The sequence below is a fragment of the Xiphophorus couchianus genome, chromosome 12, assembly GCF_001444195.1.
Source record: "Xiphophorus couchianus chromosome 12, X_couchianus-1.0, whole genome shotgun sequence".
Taxonomy (NCBI): Eukaryota; Metazoa; Chordata; class Actinopteri; order Cyprinodontiformes; family Poeciliidae; genus Xiphophorus; species Xiphophorus couchianus.
The window spans coordinates 29,623,628-29,643,235 of record NC_040239.1 but is presented as its reverse complement, the minus strand read 5'-3'; the positions used below and the strand labels follow the sequence as shown (position 1 = coordinate 29,643,235).

Sequence of the window (19,608 nt, the reverse complement as noted above, 5' to 3'; positions counted from 1 at the left end):
GCTTAGCATCCCAACGACCGTCTTTTTGTTGTTTAGACATAGGGCTGGGCGATATATTGATTTTTTTTGTTTTGTTTATAAAGATTGCATTTATGGAAAATCAAGATTTATTTTTTTTCCCACCAAAGCACTCCTTGGGTTTCCATAGGTCAGAGTGATGTCATCGTGTTTCATAATCATGTTTTACAGCTTCTATGAATTCAGGTTAACTTTACCACAGAATGGCGCCAGACTACGACTTTTATTTACTAGCAATGAAGTGCTGGCGAAGGCCTATTGAATTTGCAGGATTTCTTATTGTTGTTTATATATATATATATATATACATATACATAAATATATGTATATATATACATATATATATGTATATATATATATACACATACATATACATGTATATATACATATACATATATATATATATATATATATATATATGTATATATATTCCGCCACTTTACGTCGCTGTTTGGGACCGCTAACATATTCAAAAACTCATCAAAATTGTCCCCCAAGGAAAATTTTCGGATTCTGGTGGAATCGGCCAAACTGCTCTACAGCGCCCCCTAACGTGAGTTGGGAGAAACTGTAGGTCGTAGAGATCTGAAACTCTGTACGTAGGTAGATCCCCCCAAATCAAGAATAAAAGTCTCTTGGAGGTATCCTCTAAAATGCACAGGGAGGCGGCCATTTTGAGTCAAAGGTCAAATTTAGCCCATTTTTCACTTTTACTCATGTCAAACTTTAACGAACTCCTCCTCGGGATTTCGACCTATTGGCTTCATTCTTGGTCAGAATGCAGTAAAGGCATAGGGCTTTAAAAGTCATCGAAAAAATTTACTTTGCGTATATGTTCAGGATCAAATCCGCCATCATGTCCATTTTATTGATGTATCTGAGCGAACTCGTCCTACAGCTTTCGAGAGCCAGGCTTCAAACTCAGTCAGCACAGTCTTGAGCCATTGAGGTTCAAAAGTTATCAAAGGAATTTTCCTATGTCAAAGCATGTGGGCGTGGCCAAGACTCAAATCTGGCCATTCGCCATGAAACATCAAGATGTAATAACTTCCCCATATAAGCTCCCAGCTGCATCAAACTTCATTTGTATCGTCACAGACGAATGTGATGAGCTCATCACATTCAAATAGTCAATTGGTGACATCACTTTAGACCTGCCACCTTCTAACAGGAAGTCACCTGTTTTCCTATTTTCCTTCCTCTTAATCTCTACTTCATGCAGATATTAAACTGTGTTTAATGAATTAGAATAACATGATGATAAATCCTTCTTTCAACGCTGGTGGGAACATGTGGGCATGGCTGAATTGCGAATTCTAATCCCTCAGTTTGCCTACGTCTAAATCAGTGTTTCTCAAACTGTCTCATGCTGAGGACCAGTGAACCCATTTAACAAGCTGTCAAAGATCACTTAATCCAAAATTGCACCCGCCATAACACATCTTAATATATGATGCAACCTGAAATGAAAATATGAGTCTCTCATGTAATTTTCTTTGTTCATCCTAATGAGAAGCATGGCGCTGTTTGGTAAATGTGGCTGGCCACAACAGACTTAAGAGGTCTACTTTGGCATTTTGAGTGACTTACAAAATTAAATGAAATTGACAGTAGCTGTTTACCTGAAAGCACCATTCATTACAGAGCAAAGAGCAGTTCTGACTAACTGGAACGATTCCTACCACTAACCGTTCCAGCCGCTATAACTTGGCCTCCTCTGATCATACAAGTAGTCCTCGAGTTCTTTTCTGTCCACTAGGCGGTGCCCTCGCACCACAAATGGTCCACGGACCACAGGTTGAGTAAGACTGCTGTAAATCATACATGCTTGCTAGGATCGACCTTTGTTGATCTTTAAAGAGCCCAATAGCTTGAATTTGCAATTCAGTTCGACTGCGCTTGTGCGTCGTCACGAAGCGCTGCCTAAGACGCCGGTGTGTGTCGCCTGGCGGACGGCTGCGGAAACTGCGCGAGAGCGTGGCGTTGCGGTCGCCACTGCGAGGGCCTCGAGCGCCGCTTGCGGCTTTAATTTGGTTTTTAATTGCAAAGATAAAGTCATAGTATTATAAGACTACAGTCGATAATATTCTTCTCGAATATTCTCCCAATTTTACATTCTCGTAATATTAGGAGAATGTAGTCATTTTATAACTCTCCCGAAAAATAACTTAAAATGAGGAATGTCGAGCGCGTGGAGTTCTACTTTAATGTTGTTTTTTCTAATAAGGAAATGACACGTCAGCTTTGACTTATTAGCAGGACTTTGAAAGGATTGAGTTTATTTAGAAGAGCCACACAGACGGATCTTTTTAACTATCGAATCTTTTTTCTCTAGAACGACCCTCCCCTCGTAATTTAAAGACGTTCTTTTGGTTAAAAAAGAAAAAGAGGAGTCGCTTTTATTTCGCTAATATTATGACTTTATTCATGTCATTAAAAATTCGTGTAGCCTAATAGATACTTATACTCCGTCGTACATCTCACAGGTCTGATTGAAATAAAAGCCACTTTTTGAAAATATTTGTATTTTCTTTGTAAGACCAGAAAGCGAGACAATAAAATCAGTGCAAGTCATATCGCCCAGCCCGTTAGGTGCAGAAGCAGCATGTTTATTTTGATCAGCTGAAGTGCACAAATGTATCTGATAAAAGAGAGTGTGGGTCCTGAACGCCTCGTGGTGCGTTTGTGTGTGTAAATGAGTGGCGAGTGCAGCGGACCTGCTGCTAACAGTGCGTTAGCTTTCCTGCTGCACGTGCTTTAATTGACCTGTTAGCGGAGGACTCTTAATTTTAACATGTTTGAGATAATCTGTCATTCTCATTCCAAACTATTTTGTTTATCACTTTAAAACATTTTTAAATCAATTGGTCCACAGAACAAAACGAAATGAAATGTATTGTCTGGCTTTAAGAGGCCTTAGTGAGGCTAAAGCTCTTTAATCTTCCCTCACACCATCAGCAGCTTCCCATTTCCTCCCCGCTGCAGGCGTAACGAGCCGCCATCTTATCTTAAACAATCCATGAATGTGAACTGTCTACATTGATGAATATTGCACGACATAAAGTAGACCCTGCCACAGATCAGCTGCAACTGAACGAGCGCTGTGCTTCTCAGTATTGAAAGGAGCACGGTGTATGTAGGAGTGTCGCGCAACACACTTGTTGCTGTACCCTCTTCCCCCCATCCCAAGAAATCATCTCGGTCTGCAGATGTTTATCCTTCTCAGCTTACGCCGACATTCTCTGTCGGAGGCTTCGCTGCAGCGGCCCAGTAATCACTGGACGTGTGTGTGTGTGTGTGTGTGTGTGTGTGTGTGTGTGTGTGTGTGTGTGTGTGTGTGTGTGTGTGTGTGTGTCAGGCATTGCTGTGAGAGACTGACTGAGTGAGTGGGACTCTTGGTGGCGACTGGTGCCAAGCAGTTTATTACGGGTCTCTCACAAGGGGATCAGTCATGTTTTTGGTTGGTTTTACTTCTTTTCTTCTTCTCCTCCGTGTTTGACAAGGACTTTGAACCTTCTGTCTGTCAGAGGAGTGTGTAGCTGTACATAGCAACTTCCTGTAACAAGTGCTCCTTGTTCAGTCTGGATATTTAGTTTTATTGGATTTACTTTACAGAGCATTACATTGTTGTAGAATTCAAATGAAAAATAAACTAGCTGAACCAAAGCGGTGGGTTTTATCTGATTCCTGCTTTCACAATGACAATGTCTCCCATGTGCCACGCCCACAGGAGCTGCAATTAGCAAACACCTGGTGGAACTGCCTGACTGCTGACTTCAAGATAAATATTTCTTAATCCAATGCTTCGTTCGAGTTAAACTCAGAATAGGGAAACTCCAACTTCCCAGTCCAAAAAAAATAGAGCAAAATAAACTGCAACGCTCTCCAAAGTCTGAGGGCTCAAATTGCAAAGTGACATTTCTTTCAGCACAATCAAGTGCTATAAAATGGCATTGTGTCCCTTTAAGGGTTCTCCACGTCTGGATACATTACATGAAAACATTTACATTTCTTTCTCTGTTCCAGTCATGTTTGTTAGTTCGTCATTCATCTAATTATCCACCGTTCAACCCATTTATCCACTTACTCGTCCATTCATCTGTTTGTCAGTCCATCCATTATATTTGCTCCTTAATTTTTCAAGTCAAACATCAGCTGCAAATCTACAGTGAACTTGTACATTTCTAGTTAAAAATAAAAATCTCGGGGCGTGCCGTGGTGGCGTAGTGGTTAGCGCGACCCCCGTATTTGGAGGCCTTGAGTCCTCGACGCGGCCGTCGCGGGTTCGACTCCCGGACCCGACGACATTTGCCGCATGTCTTCCCCCCTCTCCTTCCCTGTTTCCTGTCAGCCCACTGTCATTTAAGGGACACTGGAGCCCACAAAAGACCCCCTGGAGGAGTAACAAAAAAAAAAAAGTCTGGACTTATGTTGGAATCCTGCTGGTGAATCAAAGACGACAACAGATCCTTTGATCGTGTTTAATGTATGTTCTCTTGTACAGCTTTAGAAATCAAGAAAATCTTAAGTTACTAACACCAATGCCTACTTACCGAATGCAAAGTCAAGTGGATTACATGACAAAAAGAGAACAACCAACAAAAAGAATCAAGATCCAAAAGCAACTAATGCTTTATTAAGTAAGTCATGCTCACTGATGTTGATGTGGAGGTGTTCTTATTGGCCCAAAGAAACAACACGGGGAGAGGGGAGGTGACAACCCTCCTGACAGTTACTAGACTTCATATCACAGCACAGGAACGGGACATCTGTACCACAATCAGCAGCGGCGGCGGACTAAGAGCAAGCTGAGGCGGCTGGACCTGCTCGACTGTGCGACGTCCGGCATCAAGAGGCAGAGCTGCATGTTTCTTTATCGTAGGTTTGCTAAAAAAAAACACCACAAAGAACACTCGGAGCAAAAACATTGCTTACTTGTTTTAGTGAGGCCGGACAACAACGGTCAATAAAGCAGTCATATGCATGTAAATCTAACTAAGGCTAGTTAGTGAAGAGGACTTTTCAGTTTGGTCTGAAGTAAGAAGACTGGTCATGTGACGAGAGAAAGGCTGTAAGTCCTGTTCAACCCAATCGAATGTGCAAAGAGTTGCCCCTCAGAGAGCTTTCTCAAGGTAAATAAAATCTGGTCTCACTCTCGGAGCAGAGGAAAATAAAACACCTTAAAGTCATAATTCATAATGAGAGGATTATATTGTTTCTTAGCCAACAACATTACGAATCTCCCTGCAACATCTTTAGAAACTCTTTTTAAAAAAAATAGACATGGCTTCACCGGCCGACTGTTCCCTTTATAAAAACTCACACGTATATGTACAGCGGATTAGATAAGAAAAGATTCTCACAACCTGGAGAACAGCGCCACCTCCCTGCCAACCAGACCTACTGCGGGGTAATGTCCGTGAAAGCACATGTTGGAACGAGGATTGTCACAGGAGACTCCTGTCGCTGCGGTGTGGCTGAACCAGGAGCTCAGGCTGCAGTATGTACAGGCGATGGCCTCAGACACGGTGGATCGCTGTGCTTCAACTCACACTGGAACCAGGGTTTCAGTCACTAGCAGCATGGAGGACTCACACTGATGACTGATCCCAGACCTGCAAACCAACAACACCGAAAAACATAATAGGAAAATTATAATCTCTATGGGGGGCATGACAAAAAATATTTAAGAACCACTGAATTATTGTAACATTACATTATAGAGGAAAGTCATTCAAACTGCTGAAGTTCAAAAGTTTTCATGTCCATTGAACCTTTACACATTTTGTCACTATACAACCGCAATATTCCAGGTATTTTTTCCTGTGTTAAAGTGATGCCCTTGTCATGTTCAATCAAAAGATAAAGAGATAAATGTAAAACCAAATTAAAATACAGTATATATGAAGGCTCTACAATAAATCAATAACCATATATATTGCGATAGATATGTGGTCAATATCAGTATGTCTGATAGAATATTCAATATGAGGAATATTCAATGAACGCTGATCCAGAACTGCACAGCATTCTGGGAGAAAAAAGCTTTAGAATTTCAATACAATTCTCCTCTGGTTGTGGTTGTACTTTTACAAAATGTAAAACGGTTCAAGGACCATAAACATGTCTGAGAGTCTCTGTGCTTCATGTTGCTTTGTTCAGGATGTTGTCACTTCATCTAACACATAGCAGCCTGTTTTCAGAACCACTGGGATCCCACCATACAGACCTTGTTAACGGGGGCTAGCTGTGTCCGGACGGACCCGGCATGGAGTCGAGTGCTGTCCCCAAATCTCCCAGGAGACCGTTCCCTGCGACTGTCCAACACCCTGCCGGGGGACTTCTCTCTGTCCAGGGGACGAGCAGGAGACTTGTCTCTTCTGAACTCTGTGCGACCCTCCCGGTAACGGTGCGGGGTGCTCGGCTCCCGGTGCAAACCGTCATGGCTGCCGGGGCCCGAAGTCAAGCGCTTGGTGATGTGCTCCGTGTAGGTGGGGGGGCCTCGCTTACTGGGGCTGCTGCAGACGACAGAGCAGAGAGAAACGGCTTCACTGCCTGACCACATTCCTGTCAGATATTAACTTTAGATGTCAGTACGCTGACCTTTGACCCACAAAGATGTTGGTTGAAAAAAACAATCCTAACTTGGTGTTAGGTGGCTCAGCGTTGTCATGGACACAGTTGGGTTGGATAACAAACCAATAACAACATATATCTTGATAGACACGTGATCAATATCAATCGATTATACGTTCAGCAAGATTGGTGGCATCAATTAACTCACTCCTTGGTTACCTAGCAACAACCTGTTGAGTAACTTGCACAGCAGCAGTTTAGTAGTTTCATAACTACTTAAAAATAAAAAATAAAAACAGCATGGAATGAAAACAGTGGATAAATCAGGAATGGCCATGCCACTCGTCTAATCAATTATTGATATCGACCGATATGAAACATTTGTATCGTGATAACCTGCCATGAATGCTCAGGTTTTACCGTGACAGTTTTTCTGTCACGGTAAATTGTTTCTCCACCATTAGCACATTTAGCAGCACGTACACGAGCTGCTATTGATAATGCTAAAACTCTGATTGGTGGTTTCTGACTGCAAACTGAGTTTCTGCAGTAGTAGCACTGGATGGAGGAGGAGGAGCTTAATCGTTTTTCATAGACTTTCTGTCTCATGTTACACTGTCAGCAACGATTTGAACAAGTCTGCAAGAAAACTTAAGTTTGCAACAGTTACATAGTGTGGCTCTAAATCGAGTGTCTGTGTGTTTTGTAACGGTGCGGTCGTGTGGTCAGCTGACCCTCTGCCGGAGCCGGTCCTCTGCAGCTCTCCAGACTCTCTGATCAGGCTTCCCTTGCAGCAGATGACCCGCAGCTTGCTCTGGTAGGAGGAGGCCAGGTAAACGGCTCCGGAGGAGATGGCTGGGCCAAGGTAGCGCGGGTTGGGAATGTCCAGGTGGGCCAGCACCGCGGGGCTGGAAACATGAACAGAGCTTTAAAAGCTTCCAGCACAAAGACTTTTAGATGAGAGTTACAAAGTGACTGATCTGCCTCACCACACTGCTGCGTGTCCCTGGACTTCAATCACATCCAGGGAGTTGAAGTAGGTGACAAACAGGTAGGGTTCTCTGTAGGCTGCATTACAGGACACACAAACTTACTCAACGATAGTAAAGATAGGTGGAGCTCAGAGAAAAATGAAACCAGCAAGATAAAAGTTGCTTTTACCAAACGACAGAGGCACGCGGCTCCACTTGATTTCATCGGTCCGACTTCTTCGTCCGTACGAATCCACAAAGAAACCAAACTCTGTCACAAAACATTTGTTACAGCCACAGGAAATAAAACGATGATGTTTGTGTAGGCAATAGACGCCAACAGTTCGCTGAGAAAATGTTGAAAAACAAGCTGAGGATTTCTCATTGTGACGGTTTGATAATTCATGACATTGATAACCGATTTATCGGTTCTAATTTATCATGAAAAATTTATTATGATCAGAATTTTGATTTATCGTTGTCTCGATGAATGAGTGACATTAGAGAAAAAAACTCACAGTATTATTGGACTTTTTTTTTTTTTTACTATTTTCTCCATTGTTTGTTTCACCAGAGCATCAGTAAATTCAAAAATATGATTAAATTTGAGCAGCTTAATTCACACTTCAATTAAGTGGCATCCTGAAAAAATCTATTTTTAATGCGAATGTTTTTCAAGAGCAGTACTTGTGTTTCACAGCCATTCAGCCAAACTACCACTTTTGTTTTTTACGTAAAAAGGAAGTGGCAGTTCTTTTTAAATCATCATTTTCATAGTTATCACAATAGTGCCACAAAACATCGCAGTAAAATTCAAAGTCCCTGTTGCACTCCACTGATGTTGAATAAAAACATTGCTTTGTCAGTATTTGCACAAGCATCCGAAATAAAAATGCATAACGTGATCTTGCATCAATTGTTCAAAGCACTGAGGCAACAAATATTTGTACAAATTGAAAAATACTGAAACACAACTTCAATTTAGAGATAAATCTTCTGGCAGAATAGTATATTTTTTTTAGTACAGTTTCAAAGTAAGCCATGACTGTCTGTGTTTTCTGAACCTGGAATATTACCAAACTGCTGAAACAGTTTTTCTGCTAAACAAGAGAACGGTGAAGTTTTCTCTTTCAGCCAGCTGAGCAGCAGTGAGCAGCTCCACACAGCAGCACTTCTCTGGCATCTTGTTGATAGAAATTGAAATGATCAGATGGTATATTTTTGTGGTTTCAGGATCCTTTTAAATCTTGGTATGTGGACCATGTCTGATCTCTAGATATCTGATCCTGTTAGTTTTCTCATTCTAGCTGTAGATTCCTAAACTGTGACAGAAGGAGCTAGAGAAGAAGAAAACACTTTTACATCCCAATTGACCTCTAAATGTTTTAAAGCTTCAACAGTATTCGAGTGCTTTACATTTATCTTTTTGATTCCTGTCAACACTTAGCATATAATTTCATTCAACTGGCAAATACATCAAATTTATTTGAATATTTAGAGTTTTGGTCCTCTCTTCTTCTGATTGTTTTTTTAAGCTAAAGCTGATTCTTTCTGTCCTCCCACTAAAAGATCGTCTTTACGTGCTGCAGACTCTGATCCACTTGCTGCCAATAAGCTCTGCGCCGGTGGAGACCGATCGACACTTTCATCCTCTATGTGCAACATTCTTAGCAACTTTTCCTCCTGCATGTGAAGTTGGTTTGATGCAAAGTGGTTTGTGGGAAAGGAAATGATTTCAGGCACATCTGCTCCCGTCACTTCTACTGGATCCTATCTGATCCAGTAGTAATTCATACACATTTTAAAAAAATTTTACTTATATGGATACCTTTAAAAAATAACCCTGAAGCTGCAAAACACAAGATTTGCACCCCAGTAAAAACGCAGTTTTTATAACCCTCCACATTGTGTGGGGTTCTATCAGTTCCTGGTGACAGTACAGTGAGTGTTCGAACTCACCATGGAAACAGAGAAGGTATTCCTCCTTCTGCATGCTGCTGGCCACCTGTAAGATGGCGATGGGGAAGCTGTGAGAAGAGGCTGCGAACACGGCCGAGGCCAGCGACACGTCGTTCTTGTCCAGGAACTCTGCAGGACGGGAGCAACCAGAGGGATGCAGTGTTACCCTGCAGTCTCCAGAAGACAACACACACACACACACACACATTTTATTTGCATTCTTACCCTCGAGCACATACTGCTTCATCTCGATCTCGTAGAACTTGTTGGTGCCGATGATGATGCTGTAGCTGGTCAGATGGATGCAGCTGCACGGCTCCAAAGTTTCAATTTCCTGCCAGTCGAGGAATGTTGGCGCACAGAACGACGAGAAAACGACATGAGAGTGAGGCCAGACGGTACGGACTGAAGTCAGATGGAAGGATTGTAAATGTGTTGGAAAAATCAACATAGCCTTAAACCTTTTTCACATTTTGTTACATTACAACCTCAGAGGTATTCTTTTAGGATTTTATGATAGATCAACACAATGTAGGACAAAGTTTTTAAGAGGAATACAAATGATTTTGTTGACAAATCAAGTGCGGCTTGCATTAATATTCAACCCCAGTGAGGTCAAACTTTCTAACTAGAGTTTAGCTGCAAGTCTTTGGACGTTTGTATCAGTTTTTGTTTCTATCTCATTCATTCCATCTAGACAACTAACTTTTTCTCCATTCATTTCAATCTTAGTGAGTTGGAAAACATCAGTAGATGGCAGCGTAGTCACAAACTCTCAATTAGATTCAGGTCTGTACTTTATAACCCAGATCACCTGGATTACAAATTTAGGTCAGAACTCAGCAGCTTAGTCACATGAGGAGGATGTAATGTTTGTTGTTTTCCACAAATACCCTAAAAGACTACCAAACACTGACCTCCATAATAATGTACATTATTTGTACATGTGCAAAGTACTGGATATTCCTCCCTTGTTGCCCATTTACCCTAAAAATGAAGTTTCATTCTACATATTTTATTTATGCCATGTAAAAATCAGTTTCATGTAGTAGTGAATATGAATGTCCACATTAATGCACTGTCTGCTGATTACAATTAGCCTTAGCAATTATAATCCACAAAAGCATCATTCTATACATTGTTACACATATTTGTGTTCAATGATAGAAAAAAAATCACAAGAATTTCTTTGCTCATTTTGTAACATTTTGTCTCCAGTAGTTTGTTAAGCTGTTTAACTGGATTCAAACTGAAAGGCTGAGAGGGTTGGAGTGAAAGAACAACTTATTTACTTATTAATAATAAGTAAAATATATATATATTATGGAAATATATTACGGATTGTAATACAGCATATTTACACATTTGCAAAACATAATCTGCACTCCACAGAACAAACAGCTTCTTTCCTGAGGACGTTTCTGAGTGTTAAAAGTACAAAAAGACTTGAAGTTTCAGCATCAAACCATTTATTCCTGTTGCTCTCTCTCCATTTTTAGCAAACATTTCATGTTTCTCTCCCAGCCCCTGCAGCTCACCTTGCGGATGCAGTATTTGTTGAGATTGTCGTTGTAGCGCAAAATGGTGATCTTGTTTGGCATCGCGGCGCATATACACGACCCGTTGTCAACCTGGAAGCAGAACATTTACCTGTCAGCTCTGACGGTGAAGTTTCCCATCGCCGTGGCAGCACATCTGCATAAACACACAACCTCCTGCATGGCGAGCTGCAGACTTACTCTGCCAGCAGCAAACAGATGGCAGCCTTTCACCGTCTCAAAGATGTAGGGAGCAAGTTCAGTCTGGCTGGGCAGGTGGGACTGGGCCAGAGACTGCTTCACCCTCTTAATCTCCACCAGACACAGAGCTCTCTCATCCCCTACAGTGCACACACACACACACCCCCACACACACACACACGTTACCAAACCACAGGTTACAGACAGGTCTTTGGTTTCTAAGGAGTCTCCTGTCCTTTATGATGAAAAGAATGTGCCCACATGTTAAAATACGATACCTCACCATAACTGTATGGTATCACATTTTATTAGCCTTTATTTAATCTGTCTCAGAATCATTTTAGCAACTATTTATTTAAAGAGGCAGCACAACGCGTTATCAGGAACATAGTGCACATTGAGATGAACTCTGCCAGCAACATCTGGACTGAAATTCTCCAGCGGTGCTCGCCGGAGCACCAACAGGTACAACCAAAGTCGGACATGTTACCAACAATCATCAGGAGTTTCTCCTGCTCTTTGATGATCTGGATCTGAAAAACGGATCCCAGGCCCGGGATGTGAGTCAACGAGTTCTTGATGACGTTCAGAGCGTACAACCCCTCCTCAGATCCCACCAGGACAATCTGCACAACAGGCAGACACACACACTTACTCAGCTAGTTGGAAAACTACTTTTGTCCTGTATTCAGGGTCACGACATCATGCGTTTGGTACCTGATCCGTTAGAGGAAGAGTGCAGTTAATATCCAGTCTGTCGTCGCCCTCCAGCTTCAGCAGAGAGTTTCCAAGCAGCTTCTGTAAGATCAGACAGAAACAGGTGAGCGGTCAGCTCCAGAGGGGCAGGGGCAGGTTTACAGGCTCAGAGGTGGGATCAAGTCACAAATCTGTCTTGTTTCAAAGAAAGAAAAACTAAAGATATGTCTGTATAACAGTTCCAAGGCGATTTCAGAGGAAACGTAGAAAATAAAACCCTAAAGTGATTTGGGAAAGCACGCAGAGTTTAACCCGATTTCAGTTTTAACAAAGAACTCAGAGCAGAGGTCACCACTCTACTGGCACACACACGCTGATGTTTCGTTTAGGCTAACTTCAACTGGAACTGAAGAAAAAAGTTTGTGTTAGTAATACAGTAAAAGAAGTTTAGTTAAAATTCTACTATATTCTGAAAAGCCGTTTCTCAAAATATTCAAATTTAAATAGATTGTGACTTTCAGGGTTTGAGTGAAGAAATAACTTACATTTGATATTTCATCTGGAGGTATAACTATTTAGAAATGATGTTTTTGAGACTAATCTCAATATTTAATTTTTGGGGGGCAGAGACTCACCCTCCCCCCCCCTCTATCTATAATGGCCATAATATGCCATCGCACAAAATAATACTGCTTCACTCACGATAACAAAACGTGTTATTATGACAGGCCTAATTCTAGCTAGCTTGGAAATGCTAAAAAACTTTTTTTACTGTACACAGATATATGACATATTCTAGAGTTGGAAAACTTGAATTAGGCATAATACAATGTGACATTATTAAACTGACATGTTTTTCAGGGATAATATCCAAATCATGACCAAAATAAGCTCCTTGATAAATAAGATCATAAACTTTGTTAGCTATTAGGTTCAGCTCATGTAACTAATAATTTATAAATACATCAACTCTAGATGTCTAGTTTCTGTCAGCCAGTGTGTGACGTGTCTCAGGTCCAACCAGAGACTCCAGCTCGGTTCCGACAGGACAGCGTAGAGATCTAAGACGTTCTCAGATGCAGGACCTTACAAAGTATTCATGCCCTTTTTCAGGTTTTACTACAACCAGGAAGTTTAAGACTTCGATTGTGTGTGACAGACCGACACAATGCAGTGTTCAGCTGTGAGGTGGAAACAAAATACATGGTTTTCAAAAATGGTTTTAAGATGTACCATGAGACTCCCCAACACATTAAGTCTGTGCTGGTCTTTACACAATCATTTCAAAGTCCTGCTACTGGTAACAATTTCATGCTGAGGTGTTAAAAGATTGGTGAAACCTATAGCAAAGTATAACTTTACAAGATGCCCAACATTTGTCATTTTATTTAGTAATAATTTTTGTGGAGGAATCTTCATAAAAGTTCTCCTTATTCTGATAGTATTATGGGGTAATATTATAATATTATTCTTGTATAATTATGACTAAATTCTTGTATTAGTTTAACTTCATGTAGCAAAGCTCTAAGACCTTAACAGATAAGTAGGATTTCCACACAATGCTGATTGTTGATTGGTTGATGACAGATGGGCTCTGAAGACAATTGCTAGGACTGAATTGTACTTAGAGATGCCAAAGTAAAGTGGACAGAATATAAATGCATGCCATCCTTTTCAAATTTTGTATGCAAACCATTTTGAAAAAACATTTATCATTTTGCTTTTACTTTCCACATAAATCACCGCAGTTTGTGTTTCCAGCCAGACGAAAACGGAACAGTTTCAGGGGGTGTGAATACGTTTGCAAGGCATCGTGTGTTGGTGAGAACAAAATGTCAGTTTCGTCTCTCCGTTTCATACAGAAGGAGGTTAGCAGTGGGGAGGAAGAGTGGCGGCAGGTGAGGTGAAAGCAGGAGGACCAAGCAACACGACAACAGGGAGGTGCAGTACAGTGTTCCTCAGGAGGAAAGAGCAGACAATCTGTGCTCCCGTCTCTCTCCAAACGCTTTACCTGAACCAGTGGAGACAGAAGCATTTGTCTTTTGCACGCAACAGCCTACATGTGTGAGGAAAGGCCATGGTATCGGAACCACGCCGCAAATCAACAAATCGTGCCCATATATCGGACATACAGTGCGGCATGATGGAAAGCAACAAACAGGAGCGAAAGAGACAAAGAGAAAAGAAAAAGAAGAGAGAACAGTTAATGACATATGCATGTGAAATTAGAGGTCAGTATTTGAATCTTTAAATGAATCCTTAAAGGGGCAGGATTATGTAAAAGCCACTTTTTTGAGCTTTACATCATGTTATAACGTTATTCACTAATCAAAAACATATGAAGTGTTGCCTTGATTCTTTCATGAATGTTTGAGAGATACTTTAATCTCCATGGCAACCATTCAGATGGGCAAAACACCTGGGTAGACCTAGCTTCGCCTTCAATGTGCAGCTCCTCCTCAGAGCTGCAGTTTAAAGCTTCCACCTCACAGAGCAACTCCCCCACCCCTCCGACTCCCCCACTCAGCTCCTTCAGACTAGCCAGCAGCAATTAGCAAACACCTGGTGGACCTACACATCTGCTGAGCTCATTATATGAGCTACTGTTCAGTGAAACGCTGGTTAAAACGTTGTTAAAGGGTTAATAGAGGAACAACGCTGTGAGGACTTCCTGAAGGCGGAGTTTCAGAAAGAGCAGGAGACAGTATCCCAATGTCAATGTGATATATACAGCTCTGGAAAAAATTAAGAGACCACTGAAAATGATCAGTTTCTCTTTATAGGTATATGTTTGCGTAAAATGAACTTTGTTCTTTTATTCTATGAACTACTGACAACATGTATCTGAAATTCCAAGCAAAGATTTTGTATTTATTAGCAGAAAACGAGAAATGGTCAAAATGACGAAAAGGTTGCAGTGCTTTCAGACCTCAAACAATGCAAAGAGAACAAGTTCATATTCATTTAGAAACAACAATACTAGTGTTTGAACTCAAGAAGATTTTAGAAATCAATATTTGGTTGAATACCCAGGAGGTTTTCAATGGGGTTCAGTCTTCAATTCTTTCAGACCTGTATACATAGAATATTTTTAACAAATTAAGTTAACAGTTACTTGATTGTGCCATAAAATGCCACTATGTGGTTGAAAACGCATAATGCTGCCCCTTTAAAATGACTGAAGACGTTCAGTGTGTTAATGAATATTCCCTCATGTGTGAATATAAGACATCCAGCGTCTAAGCAGCAACACTCACTGCATCGGCCTCCGCCTTCTCCCGCGCGGCTCGCCCCCCGGCCACCGCGGACTCCATCACGGCCACCCAGCGCTGCTTGTCAGGGAAACTGGGGGCCATGAAGTAGACAGCCTGACCAGGCCAGCACGGCGTATGGCAGCGGGACTCCAGCTTCAGGACGTAGGCAACATCTGACACAAAGGAAGTTATGTGAAGGCAAAAAAGTTCAGAATTCACCTCATTCCCTTTTTTAAAGAGAATGACAGAATGTGACAATAACATAAAAACTTAAATATAAACAAAAACTAACAAGCAGGCAATAGGTAGTGGGAATGATTGTGACGTTTGGAGATGAAGACAAAGTGTGTCTACCAGACTTGGCGGTGTTTGGCAGCTCAGAGGCTCCGACTGCTCCATGAATCATCACCTCTCCCTCTGACAGACACAAGTCAAACTCCTCCAGCGGCTTCACAGAGTCTGAAAGGCAAAGGGACCAGGAACAAGCGGTGGGAATATGGTAGCGCTTGTATTTCCAAGTGTCCAACAATCGTTCACTCATTGTTTAACCTTCTCTTGGCTCAATCTCGTAGATGGAAACTTTAGTGCCGTCCAGCACCACATATTTTCTCTCCCAGCCCTGACCCCGCTTCCCGTTTCTGCCACACACGGAAAAGGAATATCAAATAAGTACAGTACATATGTGTTACTGTACTCACAGAAAGTGTTATTTTATGACATGAGGTAAACCCTCAACAACTGTACATTTCTGTCTTACCACCATAAACATTGAGGAAGACGGTGATAAAAACAACTTAAGAACTCCAAGCTCACTATTAGAGATGACTGGCAAGAAATATTGCACTTTTACACAATTTTTCTTTAGATGTACCAGTATCCAAGCAGCTTTTACACAAAACTGGGTGACAGAACATAATAAATGGTGCCTGTGTTGTTCTCTGACAGCCAGCAAATTTTCAAAAGGGGGAGTTGGATTCATGTACCGTCTGATTAGCTCCCTAAAGCATATTACTGGCAGAGAACAATGTAAAAATGCTATTTTTGCTAAAGACTTTGACTCTCCCTGTGTTAGCCTGGCCACAGCTGACCTGGGCTGCTTCATCCAGCCCTCCAGGTGCATGTGGCCGCCGGCTTCTTTGATCTGCTGGCCTGGAGAGCTGCCTTTGTCTCGACACAGGCCCTCAGAGAGGTGCAGAGAGCAGTCGCTGGACATGCCGCAGGTGGCTGGAAGGCAGGCTGAGCACTTCGGATGGCACAGAGCGTGGCATTCTGCAGAGAGAGACACAAACACTCAATGCAAGGCCGTGTGTGCACCACCTGAGAGTAGAATATATCAAAGTTATATATTTAAAAGCACTTTGAAGTGTTTAATTATACCTAATTTAACCAAAGTTATCAAGGGGGCATCATAACATTACTTACTCCAGTTGTCGCTAAATGCTATATTAGATCAAATTTAAGAAATTTGACTTTGTAATTTAAAGCCTTGAAATTGGGCCTCTGTCTCTTTAAGAAACTCCGCCTTCAGGAAGTCATCACAACATGGCTCCTCAATTAACCCTTTCATATGTTATTAACAGCTTTGCTCTGAGAAGTAGCTTGTAAAATGAGCTCAGCAGATATGCAGCTCTGCTTGACTTAACGTCACTACAGGTAGGGCTGAGCTGGTAATTATTTTCTTGATTAATAACTGACTAGAAAAATGTGCTCAAAAGAAGCATTTTTAATACAATCTGAATCAGGCAAAGCTACATTTTGCCCCTTGAGTTCTGGGTAGAACAAATTTACAAAGAAGGTTTTTCTTTTTGTGCTTCTTTTTCAGTCTGTGGCCTCCAGTTAACGTAACAGCCGATTAATACATTTGTTGACAATTGTTTTAATAATCGATTCATCAGATTGATTGTACAGTTGTACATAAATAGATCTAGTTTACATGAAGGTAAGACGGCTCTGAGGTTTGTGTGTTCTCTGACTCACCGAGGCAAGTCGCTGCTTGGCGGCCAAAGTGAACGGTATCCAGGCACACAGTGCACTTGGCGGCCCTCATGTTGAGCCCCACTGTGAACCGGTGGGGGGTGTTGTGGTGCAGCACAACACCCCGCTCTCTCTCCCTCTCTCGGTCTCGCTGGCTGTCCTTCAGGCGACGGCTGTACTCTGAATACAGACAGGGAACACGGTGAGGGCGCGCCGCTCCACTTCGCCTCGCCCAGGTACATCCAAAACCTCAACACCTTAGAGCGTCATGCTGCTAAAGGAACTGGAAGATGTTGAGCAGAATGCGTATGCAAGTAAACTCTGAAGGCAGAAATGCTTGAAAGGTCAACTCGTTTAATCGTTTGCTTTGGATTGTGCTCACTTTGCTGATCTTTAAAGGGATTATCCAGTCTGTGTGAAGTCTCTTCATTGTGTATACAGGGGGGAAAAAATCTCTTCCATGTGCAATAAAATGTAGTTTTAGAGCTGATTATCGTATTGATCCATTCACTTTACAATGATCAAATAAAACAGGTCAAATGAATTAGACTGAATTGAACTCGAAGTGGTCTTTATTTGGACAGATCGTTTGCAAAAACATAATCCCACTCAGAAATAGTCATTTTAAAAGTCCATCCTTTCATTTGAAAGTATTTATTCAGTGATGGGGACAAATACATGTTAAGAAATAATTGTTTTTAATTAAACTCACTGGTCTAACAGTTACTGGCACCCCAAATAATCCCCTTTAAATAAAAATAATCAAAGCTTCCAGGCTCAATTTAACTCCTCTAAATTAGTCCGTTTCTAGGAAAGTCTAATCCAAAAACATAATTATATACGTATTTTAGACACTAGGCTAGACAAAAACTCATATTTATCTTCCACATAGTGAAATAAAAACAGCTTAAGTTCACTAATCAAGAACTACACCAGAGTCTCCATAACAACCACTAGACAGCTAGCTACCATTTAGTCATGCATAAAATATATATATATATTTTCTGCCCTTCACTAGAAATCTATCAAAATCTTAACTGGAACTGTGTTCATCGTTACAAAGAGACTAACTATCTTTAATCTCATTTATTAGGTTTTTACATTTCTGTCTGGACTGAAGGTTTTCATATGAACAGTAGAACGTCCCGTGTCTCCTTTCAGGAACACGGAGCTAAATTTGTTCAAATATTGTTTGAAGAACAGAAAAAATGACTCTAAAGTATCAGGATCCTCAATAAACAATAGTTTAACAGAATAAAAAGAACTACCAACAAATTACACAGATTTTAATTAGGTTTAAATTGTTTTCTCTCCACACTGTTGCAACATAAATTGTGACATTTTATTAACCAAATGTTGAACTTTTGAGACTCCACAGTGAAAACCTGTGGGTTGATTTGCCTTAATGCAATGCAGCTGTGTCATGTGAAGCTGCTCATAAACCAGCATATTCATTAGATATCACAGTCAGTGAAATCTGTCCTCGCCTGCATTTTGGTGATGTTAAGCGTCGCCATAATGAATGCAGGGAAAATCTAACAGCCAGGCACATTTCTCAGCTGACAGCTCCTGCGTGGGTGAGATGAGAGGTTAGCCTTCTCATCAGTCCCTCACCCATGTAAATAAACACCAACACAGACAGCTGGGCACAAAGAGAAAAGGACAGAGTAAAAATTCACGCTTCACTGTCAAACCCCGCTCCATTAATTCTACCGTTACATCAACCAATGATTTAGACATCAATAAAACCCAACGCTCCTCTCTTTTAACAACTACCAAAGCTTTTGATTGACTTTAGCTTCTTTACTTGAAGGTTTGTTGTAGGGCTGCACAGTGGCGCAGTTGGTAGCACGGTTGCCTTGCAGCAAGAAGGTCCTGGGTTCAATTCCCGGTTCAGTTCTCTTTCTGCATGGAGTTTGCATGTTCTCCCTGTGCATGCGTGGGTTCTCTCCGGGTACTCCAGCTTCCTCCCACAGTCCAAAAACATGACTGTCAGATTCATTGGTCTCTCTAAATTCTCCCTAGGTGTGAGTGTGTGTGTGAATGGTTGTTTGTCCTGTATGTCTCTGTGTTGCCCTGCGACAGACTAGTGACCTGTCCAGGGTGAACTCCGCCTCTCGTCTGGAATGTAGCTGGAGATAGGCACCAGCAACCCTCCCGACCCCATTAGGGACAAAGGTGAACAGAAAATGGATGGAAGGTTTGTTGTAGTCACAGGCAGGTACGGAGCCCTCTAGGGGACATGGGAATTTTTTTTTCTTTTGCGTTCCCTCGCAATACTGTACTGGTCAGTTATGCAGCATAATTGAACACTGCAAGCCTTTCTTACGGTGGACGCCGTACTTTATGCTTTAATATAAGGTTATGTGAGGTTTTTCTATGAATTTTAGTATCTTTTTGTGAAATATCTGAAGTTTTATA

At 41.4% G+C, this 19,608-nt stretch overlaps 1 protein-coding gene across 4 annotated transcripts in view; it reads right to left on the bottom strand.

The window, feature by feature from the left end:
• Positions 1-4,485: 4,485 nt before the first annotated feature.
• citb (citron rho-interacting serine/threonine kinase b) overlaps positions 4,486-19,608 on the bottom strand; it is a 72,006-nt gene continuing 56,883 nt past the window's right edge. For 3 of the 4 annotated variants that reach the window (XM_028033500.1, XM_028033502.1, XM_028033503.1), the window contains 16 exons: positions 17,191-17,367; positions 16,302-16,482; positions 15,763-15,851; positions 15,568-15,672; positions 15,217-15,386; positions 11,981-12,061; positions 11,754-11,889; positions 11,264-11,403; positions 11,063-11,155; positions 9,750-9,858; positions 9,525-9,653; positions 7,756-7,836; positions 7,584-7,662; positions 7,329-7,502; positions 6,248-6,536; positions 4,486-5,633 (listed from right to left, as the gene is read on the bottom strand). In XM_028033500.1, the coding sequence (XP_027889301.1) occupies positions 5,610-5,633; positions 6,248-6,536; positions 7,329-7,502; positions 7,584-7,662; positions 7,756-7,836; positions 9,525-9,653; positions 9,750-9,858; positions 11,063-11,155; positions 11,264-11,403; positions 11,754-11,889; positions 11,981-12,061; positions 15,217-15,386; positions 15,568-15,672; positions 15,763-15,851; positions 16,302-16,482; positions 17,191-17,367 (2,057 nt within the window). In that variant the 3' untranslated portion in view covers positions 4,486-5,609. The remainder of the gene's footprint in view (positions 5,634-6,247; positions 6,537-7,328; positions 7,503-7,583; positions 7,663-7,755; positions 7,837-9,524; positions 9,654-9,749; positions 9,859-11,062; positions 11,156-11,263; positions 11,404-11,753; positions 11,890-11,980; positions 12,062-15,216; positions 15,387-15,567; positions 15,673-15,762; positions 15,852-16,301; positions 16,483-17,190; positions 17,368-19,608) is intronic. The other variant, XM_028033501.1, reaches the window with a different exon arrangement.